Source organism: Nicotiana sylvestris, chromosome 10 (assembly GCF_000393655.2).
Source record: "Nicotiana sylvestris chromosome 10, ASM39365v2, whole genome shotgun sequence".
Taxonomy (NCBI): domain Eukaryota; kingdom Viridiplantae; phylum Streptophyta; class Magnoliopsida; order Solanales; family Solanaceae; genus Nicotiana; species Nicotiana sylvestris.
Window position 1 is genome coordinate 14,573,633 of NC_091066.1, and position 12,097 is coordinate 14,585,729.

The 12,097-nt window shown below is 33.3% G+C and overlaps 1 protein-coding gene across 1 annotated transcript; it reads right to left on the minus strand.

The window, feature by feature from the left end:
• Positions 1-5,331: 5,331 nt before the first annotated feature.
• LOC104226568 (uncharacterized) lies at positions 5,332-8,426 on the minus strand. Its single transcript, XM_070158602.1, has 4 exons — positions 7,831-8,426; positions 6,914-7,464; positions 6,212-6,804; positions 5,332-5,772 (listed from the first exon to the last, which is right to left on the minus strand). Exons 1-4 carry the CDS (start codon positions 8,424-8,426, stop codon positions 5,332-5,334), a joined length of 2,181 nt encoding a protein of 726 aa, XP_070014703.1.
• Between the last annotated feature and the right edge of the window lie 3,671 nt (positions 8,427-12,097).

Genomic DNA, 12,097 nt, shown 5'->3' on the forward strand with positions numbered 1-12,097 from the left:
TGTATTCATATGCATTCATATGTATTCAGTTGTATTCATCTGAAATATTTTGTATTATATCTGTATGTTACAAAGTATGTTAGCATATATTTAGCCTTGTCACTGTATCTAGTCTTCTGTAAGTGTTTGTAGTTGTCTGACATGCATTTGGCTTTGTCACTGTATCATGTCTTACATGTATTCCAAAAAATCTTAATATGTATTTTTGCAATGTATTCATCTGTATTAACATGTATCTTTCAATGTTCATTGCAGGGAATTGATTTGTTTGTGAAATACTAGCCAAAATTAGCACCCCATATTAGTAGTTACACTAACACTGATATAGTATCCCAGCTAAAAGATAAGCTTACTCCCAATCAGTTCCAACAATTCGGCAATACATGCTTTGGCTCATTTCTTCAAATGAAGCGATTTGATGTTCAACATCAACTCTTCAGATGCTTCATGGCTCGACAGTTAAACGGCACTCCAAACAATGTATTTGCAGTATACGTCAATGGTACTGAATTACATTTCACATTAAGGGAGTTTGCGCTTGTGACTGGCCTCAAATGTGTAGGTAAAGATGAAGATTTTGAGTTTAGTGAAACTCCTCCTAACCGGCTTATTGCGACTTATTTTGGAAGTGCTAATATTGTAAAGAAGAAACACTTGAGACAATGCTTCAATGACAAGGCATGGGGCCCCGACAATGATGAGGATGCTTTGAAGATATCTTTGTTGTATTTCATCCACACCTTTATATTTTCATCTGAGAAGAATAGTGCAACTATACCGAGGCTAGATTTTGACTTAGTAGAGAGTGGGCGCTATTCTGAATATCATTGGGGTATTAAAGCATTTGAGTTGTTGATAAACTCGATTAGCAAGAAGATGGATGCTTTGAAGAAGTATTACAGGATAGCTGGGATGCCCCTAGCTATGCAGGTGTGGTTTTATGAGTGTTGTTCTTCTGTTGATTCCAAAATTGCAGTCCGAGTCTGCGACGTGGTCCCCAGAATACTCAATTGGAGAACCACCGGAAATCAGCCAACATTTTCTTATCTGATGAACGGCATGTTCAAAGACACCGGAAACACGGTAATATACAAATGTTATCAATATTCTGAAGATAATTGAACATAAATACATATATAATTTGCATACATTTGCATTCAGTTAGAGGGGAAGCCTACTGTTGTATTCATTGGATTCATAAGCTTATATACATGAATACTTGCATACATATTAATACATTTTAATACATTCAGAATACAACAGAGTTAAATACACCTGAATATAGCATTATACAGTTATGCATTAATATGTTTTTTGTAAGTCATAACTTATTTTTGTTCACAGATTGTGTTCAAGGACATCACTCCTCTAGATATAGAGCTTGCTGTTTTTCAGATTCCTCAAGTGTGCGCCGATATTGAGAAAATACCTACTCCTGCGCATTCAGACAAATCGGGACAGGATACAGATGACTTTTCTCCTACACCCAATCTTCAATCTAAGAATAAACATGTTGATAGTGTCGGTCCATCTTCATCACCGCCACATAAGAAGGTCAAGGAACAACCCAAGATTCCTACAAAAGAACCAGAACATCAGCCCAAAGTCCCTCCTGTTTGTCTTTCTGACATTGGACATAAAGTTGTGCATGACCATCAGCTCCTAGAAGGCCAAAATGAGGACCCATCTTCTTTGAGGAAAGAGCTAAAATCATTCAAAGAATACGTGAGTATTTACCCACCGATTAATCAATAAAGTTTGATAGCTATGTGTTTTAGTATTTTTTCTAACTATTTTGTACTATTAAGATTGTTGGAGAGTTCAAGTCTCTAAGGACATTGATCAATGATAACTTTAAGATGCTTTCAGACCAACTTCAACAAAATCAGCAAACTGAACTCATAGTGAGACATGATGGTGGCATTGACACAGATGTCGGAGATAATAATGAGGTATAAAAGCAGTTATCATATTCAACATATGTATTTAGTTGTATTCATATATGTTTTAATCTAGCCACTTTACTGATGTATTTAAATGTTATTCAGCTCTATATATATGTATTCTGACTTTTAAATCTTAACATATTGAGCATATTTTTTTAAATGTATTCATAACTGTGTTACACTTAATCTGTAATATCACTTTAAACTGCCGTATTTATTTTTATTTCAACTGTATTTACATGTATTCTGCTTGGTTAATCTGCATTTTCTGTAATGTATACTAGCTACATATATGTATTTAATCTTTTTTCTAACATTAAGTTACCATGCTAACAATGATACATACATCTACCAGAAAACTATTTCAGAGGTACCGTCCATCATACCATCTACCACAAACCAAGAGGATGTATCTAAAGAATTCTATGTTTCTCAATTTGAACTGGACGATAAGTTTCTACCCAGTCAAATTCCAGAAACTAGAATAGTTGTTCACGCAAGTGCAAAAAAAGATGAAGCCACACCAGTGCAACCTCAACGAAATAGGCGACCAAGTAGATGGAACTCTTCGCCTTATCAGTCTAACTTTGACTCAGGAGGTAAGTGATTTTACAAACGTAATAATCAGCATTCATCGTGATTATTTACAGCATGTTCTATTTACAGCATGTTCCTCTGTAAAGTTGACACCCATCTTTGAAAAAAGACACCCGTTTGAGGAAGATCCAATAACGGGTCCACATCCTATGTTACTCATTCAAGAATATGACAAGTGGGTTCGTGAAGGTCTTCTAGCAAGACATGATCAGAAGTGAGTTTTCCCCCGTTCATTGTATTATGTTTTCATTTTTTTAAGGTATGTACATAATGAGTTTTATATCATACTTGTAGAGGTAATCTCGACGACCATTACAAGAAAAACAAGTCTATACTTCACATTCCATTGGATTTTGGAGTTGATCAAGTTGATTCCAAAAACTGGTTTTACCTTCTATCCATTTACGGGAAGTTATGGGATGACAATGTGAGTCTTTCCCAAAAATGATAATCTTATCTTTAAATAATAATATGCTGTTTTATTAACTTGTATTTAGTTGTATTATTCAGCTGTATTTTTCTCTTATTTCCTATGTATTCAGCTATAGTCAATTGAATTGAACTGTATTATTAACATATAATTAAATTTATTGATACTGTTGTATACAACCGTATTTATCAATTGAATTACATGTATTCATCCAATGGCGGTTAAATTCAACTGTTTCAACCAGCTGTCTAGATCTGTATTCAACTATATTACAGTGTATTCCACCAAAGTCAGTTGAATTGAACTGTGTTATTAACCTATATTCAACTCTATTCTACATGTTGTATTCACCTATATTAAGGAATTGAATTAGTTGTATTCATTCAATGTCAGTTGAATTCAACTGTAGTCCATAAGCTGAATACAATTGTATTCACCTGTATTACAGTGTATTCCTCTATTTTCTGTATTCAGTTGTATTCAACTTTTTTTTAGCATCTGTATTGAGGTATTCTTATATATTATTTCTTAGTTCAAGCAAATAAACTCACACTATCTACCAACCTCTTTTGTTTATAGCATATGGATGTCATATTCTACTATTTGCGAAAGATGGGCAAGTACAATCAGCATAGGGACTTCACGTTTACTACTGTTGATTGTATATTCAAGACAAGAACAGATGAAATATATGACAGGTATGAAGATATAGATAGTAATGCTAATGTAGCAAAACAAGAAGACGTTGTATGTGAGTATATTAGGGGCTACAGATTACATGCTAATGTACCTTGGCATATAGTGGATAATGTCTTGATACCAGTGAACTTGAAGGAAAAACTTCATTGGGTGTTGGTTGTTGTGACTTTCAAAGATAGATGTATCAAAGTGTATGACTCGTACACGTCTTCCGGTCATGATGCATACGTAGTCTCTGAGATTGTAAAGCTAGCTAAGCTATTACCTCTGTATTTGTCAATTAGTGGCTTTTACAGAGATAGTCAAGGCATTCACTGGTATGCTTATCCCGCATACACAAACAAGGATCATAACGAACCTTTTGAAGTTATCTTCGTTCCAAATCTGCCTCAACAGAAAGCGGGCAGCATGTAAGTATCCAATCATCATTCTTATATGTTTTATACACAGTATATGGATTAATTAATTTATATTCTGTTTCAATCAATTATTGTTTAGAGATTGTGGAATGCATGTTGCAGCCTTCGCGGAGTTTCTGAGCACTATTGGAGAGATTACACAAAAAACACCATTTGATGCCACTCTTCTCCGTCAAAGATATGGTGCTCTGTTATGGGACTATGTTATGCGCAAGATAGATGCTGATGCAATAAGCGAGAGTGAAGCACCTTCAAAGATTGAAAGGCAAATCTCTGAGTCGGAGGCAAAGATGCAAATAGTTTTAGAATAGCTTTAGGTTTTTTTTTTTAGTTTAGCTTGAACAATGATACTGATTGTAGTGGTTTTGGTCGTAGATGCTATTTACTTACATGCTGAAATTTGGTTAAGTTTGCTTGAACAGGTTTTAGCTAACGCACATGTTAGTTAAAATTTCTGAAACTTTATGTATGCTGAATGATTTTTGTTAATGCCAATTTTTGAATTGTATTCAGCTGCATAAGATCAGCTTTATCTTGCAGTATTAAGCAGTTGTATTTAGTTGTATTATTCTGTTTAGCTTATTGTATTAATATATATTATTCAGTTCAATTCAGTTGTATTAAAGTGTATTTATCAGTTGTCTACAGTTGGTATGCAAGTATATTCAGCTGCATCCATTCAGATGTAACTTTGAATTGACTAGAAACAATACAAGTTATATTGATTAACTTGTATTTAGTTGTATTATTCAACTGTATTCAGCTGTATTTTTCTCTGATTTCATATGTATTCAGCTATAGTCAATTTAATTGAACTGTAGTATTAACCTATAGTCAACATTATTGAACATGTTGTATTCAAATGTATTAAACAATTGAATTACCTATATTCATCCAATGTCAGTTAAATTCAACTGTTTCAACCAGATGTCCAGATCTGTATTAAACTGTATTACAGTGTATTCCACCAAAGTCAGTTGAATTAAACTGTGTTATTAACCTATATTCAACTCTATTCTACATGTTGTATTCACCTATATTAAGGAATTGATATAGTTGTATTCAACTATACTAAGATACTCTCACGGCCAAATCATATATATTTATATATATATATAAAAATACTTCAACTAAATAAATTCATAAAATATTAACGAAAGTCATTCCATAATATATTACTTCGAAAAATGAATTCATTATAGCTGATAATGTCAAGTCACCAATACATGTCAAAATACAACTATTTATTACGTGGAGCATTCCTACAAGTTCGCTTGTTATGTCCTCCCTGCCCACATATGCTACATGAATGTTGATTTTTCGGCAACAACAATTCACTTAAATTTTTGTCGCGCTTCTTCTTTGGCCTTCCAGGAGGTCTTTTCCATTTGGGTGGTAGTACAACCTCCTCTGCAACATGCTCTGGTATATTCCAGTCATTTTTGTCCGGTAGCGGGTACACTGGCACATCGTATGTCATTACAATTGTACTTGGCTTGTAATAGCTAGAGCAGTATTCTTCAGGCATTAAAAACTTGCTCTTCAATACAGCCCAGGCATGTGGGCATGGCAATTCATCAATTTGGAATCTCCCACAAACACATTTTCTCTCGAGCAGACAGACTGTGTAATTCCTCCCACCATCGTTAACAGTATGTAAGTATTCAGTTGAGGGTACCACCTACATTTAAAAACAGAAATATACGTTTTGAACACATTTACATGAATTAACAAATATATACTACTGAGTTAAATGGTTACTATCAACTTCAAAAATTGCAACTTCATTCAATTTCAGTTAAATTCAGCTGATTCCAGTAACTGTATGCAACTGTATTCAACTGTATTACTCTACAGTCTGCATTTGTATGCATTTGTATTCAACCTTTTTTTAGCAGATGTTTTCAGGTATTTCCAATCAATTTAAACTGTATTAATCACCTGAATTCCATTGTAATCATTATCACATGCATACAGTCTTAATAATAAACATGTACTTACCTGTATTCATCTATATTATTTACTAGTTCAAGTAAATATTCATAAAAATGCATACCAGTAGTTCTGCCTAAAAAAATGTATTCAGTTGTATACAACAATGCCATAAAAAGTTAACTTACAGTCATACGGGTACACATGGTCTCATTCACCTCCAGCATTTCTTGGTATTTTCTCCCAAGCGTCTTGTATGTCTGAGTAGCTTCTTTACGATTACTACAATTCCAACGACCAAACATCTTCCTAACTTCTTCGAGGAAGTTATATATTGGCAATTCTCTTGCTGAAACTAGTGTTGCATTGATTGACTCAGCGATATTTGACGTCATTGTCCATCCCATGTTAACAGGTGCATACAACCTAACCCATTTTTCGTAACCAGCTAACTCTAAGTATTCTTTCACCCTAATATCTACCTTCTCAACCTTCTCCATCAGACTATCAAATTCAGTTTGTGTGTATGCTTTTGCCATCGAGAAGTATATCTCACTCAACTTGGCATGACTCTTTTTGAATTTCTTGTATACGTTATTCCATAGATGCCATATGCAAGCACAATGCGGTAAATCCGGATATACTCTCGATACAGATTTAATGATGCTCTCATTTCTATCCGAAACAATGCACATGTTTTCCCTTACACCGTACGCTATCTTGAATTGCTCAAAGAACCACGTCCAAGCAGCATCGTTCTCTGAATCAATAACACCGTATGCTAGTGGCAATATATGACATGTTTAATACAATTGAATATAATTGTTTTTAAATACATGTTTTCCAATGCTTTAAATATTAACAAATTGTATTATTATTGAGGTACTCACCTGCCCCATCCAACGTGCTTGTAGAAACGAATGTCCCGGTGTAGTAGGATTTTAGATGACTTCTGTCCACTACAACAATTGGTCTACAATGATCAAACCCCCTTATAAATGCATACAATGATATATACACGTACATGAATTCATTCTTTGACGATTTTTCCATTCTTATGTGAGAACCTGGATATGTCTTATCCATTGTATATAAGTATTCTGGTAATTTTTTGTATGAATCAGCCGGTTCACCTCTAAGAAAATTCATTGCCTTTTCTTTAGCCCTCCACGCCAACATATAGCTAACATCAACACCTAGATCTGATTTCACGTCATCAATAATGTCCCTCGGAGTGTATTTCCTCTTATGGTTTGTAAGCTTTGTCCTTATAATACCACTTATAAGGCTGCTACTAGCTTGCCGCTGCTCGTACACTTTATCCTTCAGCGGACATGTATGGTTGTCGTTGAATTCTCTCACCTTGAATAATTCCGATTTGTTAATGCTTGAAGCCTTAAACCTCCAATCACAATCTTCTGAAATACATATTAATGCATAGCTGGACAGAAAAGTTCATACATCAGACAACTTAATGATTCTGACATATATACTTCATATTCATAAAGTACCAAATTAATATCTGTGTATATGTAATTTTGTATGCTAACGAATTACAATATTGTTAGATGTGATTAAATACAATAAATACAACTAAATATATTCGTATGAATAATCAAACACTTAGTAATATTATAGACATAATATGAAAATAATCATAGCCACTGTTGTATTTTTTCAATAGTAAAATACACCTGAATACATATTATTAAGAACACTAAACAAATATAAATTTTCAAAGGTGTTCATCATCTGCAGGAAACACACAACTACAACTAAATACAACAAAGTTAAACAAACATCAAACCTGACAGCATTAGACCGATCAACACGGAATTGAAACCTTTGAGCTATAGCATAATTATTCATCACCTCTTTCAATGTAGCCTTATCCTTATACACTTGTCCAGCCATAACCTCCTTTTGATTAGTTTTTGAAATTATCAAATCCTTGTGGAGTTCGAACACTCCAATCGCTTCTCCTGAATTGGCAAGTTCTATAGCTAGTGTATAATCTGTATCGGAATCGTACATTTGAACTGCTTCGTCTATCTGCACAATGTCGCCTTGATTTAAACCATCTCCAGAGATAAGCTCTTTTTCCATAGTTGTAATGCACAGAGGATACATCCCATATTCTCTGTTCTCTTTTTTCAATTTTACATACACTCTGTAACCCATATCATTGTGTATTTCCATTGGCGTGCGATTGCCTTCAACATTGTATTGTATTTTAATGGTATTTGTGCTCAAATCTATACCCAGTTGATTAGAAATTGAACAAACTAGATCATTAAAGGAAGCATACTCCTTAATCAGTATTCCCTCAATTGAAAAGTCGATATAATTGCCCTCATCGTTCCACTTTCCAGAATGACGCAACAAAACTGTCAAGCTTGCCATATATATAGAAGAGTTATACCTTCTTCTGTATATAATTTGTCGCAATCGATAAGGAGGAGAAGAAAATCGCACAATATAGAAGCAAGCTGCTCTGTTTCTTCGCTTCTTTCACTTTTCTGTATTTTTGACTTTGAGAAGAATACAGATTGATGGGATAACTTTTAAGTTTGTTGAGTAAAATTAGGAAAATCAGAATTGATTTGATTTTCTTCCGTTTTTAACATCTTCGTCGACCCAGATATTGCGCAGATACGTTACGTATTTAGCGCTACATACGTTTGAATACAGGTAAATATATTTTCAGGAATTGCTGGATTTCCTTTTTGTACGCCGCTAATTTTTGTTGTATTATTAAATACACTACCTTAAATACATTATATAATTGCATAAAAGATATCTATAGGACGTAATATAGCAAAGGGTTTCTATTAATTGATAATTAGGACTAAAAGATGGTGCTTTGTGAAAAATTCTCCTATTTTAATTAGGATATAAGAGGGGAATGTGGAAATGGGCTTGTATTTAGGAAATGGGGTTTGACCATGTCTTTTGGATTTAAATTTAGGCTAAGAAAACCAAATAATACAATGTATCTATAAAGTGTAAAAATCACTCGTAATTAAAATAAACTAATATAAAAACTAAATACTAAAAGTTAAACTAATTTTTGTATTTTCAAATGTTATAATAAAGTAAAAAGTAGGACGAATAGGCTATAAATATAAATATACTAATTGACTTTAAGCTAAAGATGAAAATATTTTTGTAATTTTACTTTTGTGATAAAAAAAAGTAAAAGAGTCAAAACTAGTTAAAATAGCGATATTAGACCTAAACTAAATATCTAAACACTAAAATGTGTAAAATCTCGGGGAGGGTCAAAAATTACATGTCTACACCACTTACAAAAAATTCTGCGTACGCCCCTAGTTGCAAGAATCACTTTGCAGTTCAGAATTTATAGAGCATGTCTTTATTATATTGTTGTTTCTCATTGTTTCATATATATATATGGTACCTTAATTCTATTGTACTATATTGTTTTGTTGTTACAATGGTTGGATAATTTGTTCTTCTTTGTTATAGCATTTTCTTGTTTTGTTTGACTCGATTGTATACAATAACTGATATGTTTATACTCTCGATTTTACAAATAGACTAAGAGGGTGTTTGGATGGGCTTAAAAGCTGGTCAAACCGGCTTTTAGTTTTTAAGCACTTTTTTGATTTTTGGAGTGTTTGGCAAAATATAAAGCTGCTTAAAAAAAGCTATAAAGTGCTTAAAAAAAGCTAAAAGCAACAAGTTGGCTGACCCCAACTTTTTAAATTTTGGCTTAAAAGCCATTTTGATTTGACCAAAAAAATTACTCTCTTGTCCCTTATATGTTTATACCAAAATTACCCTCAATCAAAGAAACTCTAAAACATTGTATTTCTCCTATTTTCTTCACTTTGAAGACTGTCGTTCCTCCTTTCATCTTCATCTCTGCTTCATCTTTAATTTTTCTGCGCTTTTCTTCAAGCAATTCAGTGGAAATCAATTATAGTTTAAGTTTTTCTCGTTCCTTATTGTATATTTTTGTTTGAATTCATTTGGAAAATTTTACTGAGTTTTGACTATACAAATTCAAGAACGATCTTGCTTTAGGTTGTTGGCTCCTTTCATCTTCATATCTGCTTCATCCATTTTGGTGTTATAGCAAAGAAAACAGTAGAATATTTGATATTTATCAAAGTTGACTCTTTTTATAAAAATGAAGAAAAATGTAGTTTAGGAGTGCTGGAGCTAAGTGTTTGATAGCCCGTTAACACCTCTGCCAAGTTGTTCATATAAGCATGTCGTCGAGCACTAATATTTTTCTTAACCAAATCATCACTGCCTCGTTTTTCTTTGTTACTGCTGGTATTGTTAATACTGCTGGTACTTATGTCATTGTTACAGATCCAAAGTGATCTGTAACACTTGTACTCATTATTTTAGGTTGCTATAGGTTTAAGAGTGGCTTTGTAGTGATAACTCTGATTCGTATCCTTTACAGAATTTCTTTTTGTTTGTCAAGAATTATAGTCGACATTTCTGCATGCGTTTGCTTTATGTGCTATCTTCATAACTGCAGTCCCTGTAATTTTCTTGAATATCAAATTGTCTTTGAAGTATGATACACGAGGTTATTGCTAAAACCTTTGTTAACCAAAAAATGTAAGGTTTAGTTTTTTTTAACCGAACAAACTACTTAATTTTGGGAACATAATCAGAGCGAAATTGTATCATTATTAAATAATAACATGAGATGAACTCACCAGTTGGAGAGATACTGCTATTTAACTAGAATGTAGAAAAAAGATAGAAACAGAGAAAGAGGACAAAGCTCAAATATGATATCAAGGGTACATATTGGAGAGTCCATAAAACCCAATAGTTATCCTAATTAATCTTTTTGAAATAATTGAGTTCTTAGTTCTATCTCCCCTTTTAGGAGAGAAACAATAAAATTGTTACTCAAGATGTCTATGGATCATGAAGTTACAAAAGTACTGGTATTACTATTATGCAACTTCAGTCTTAGCTTCTTGGTTGCTCTGCTTTCTTCAGATTATTACATTCAATTCTGCCGGACAATGCTAAGTGGGACGATGATACACATATTATATTTATTGAGTTGTGTGAGCAAGAGGTTAGAAAAGGAAATAGACCAAACACTTACTTAAATAAAGATGTGTGGAAAAGTCTTGTTGACGAGTTCTGTAAGAAGACGGGAAAAGACTATGATAAAAAAAAATAAAAAATCATTGGGATTACATGAAAGGCTAATGGACACTTTTTAAGCAATTGATGAGAGGGGAGACAGGTTTAGGATGGGATGCCACGAAAAATACGATTATGGCAGATGATGATTGGTGGGACCGAAAAATTAAGGTACATCTTTCACATTATTATATGTGTAATTCTCATTTTTTTAATTGTTAATTTTATCAATTTGATTAAAGTAGTTTTGATTTTCTCTTTTTATAGGAGAATGCAAAATATAAGAAATTTAGGAACAAAGATCTTTTGCTCATATGGTTTCGCTACGATGCATTGTTTGTTGATGTTGTTGCCACAGGAGAAAGAGCACGTTCAGCAAATCAAGAACAATCATCCAGCATTGTACTTAATCTTGATGAAGAAGGAATAAATGTTATTGATGGTTGTGACAAAGAACACTTTATTTATCTTAATGATGAAATGAGCGATGAAAGTGATGATCTACAGAATATAAATTTTGTTATGTTTCCAGAGCCATCACTAAAAAGACAAAAATCAATTGATGGTGTTAGCACCAGTAGTCAAGTAAGAAAGAGTAAGAAAAAAATAGTTGCAACATTAATAAAAGAGGACATACACTCGCTCATAGAGTTTATGTCTAGCAAAAGCACTGCTACATCTCCTGCAGTTGACGAGACATCCATCGAGAAGTGTATTGGAACGTTGGGACAAATTCCTGATATTCTAGCTGGGAGTGAAATTTACAGTTTTACTATGAGTATGTTCCGCAAGAAAAATAACCAGCAGAGATTTTTGGGGATGCCTACTGATGAAGCTCGCAAGTGTTGGTTAGAGTTTAATTATCAGTTATACCTCAAGAAAAATGGATAATTGATCGTTGTGGTTGAGTATTTCTAGTATTCCGT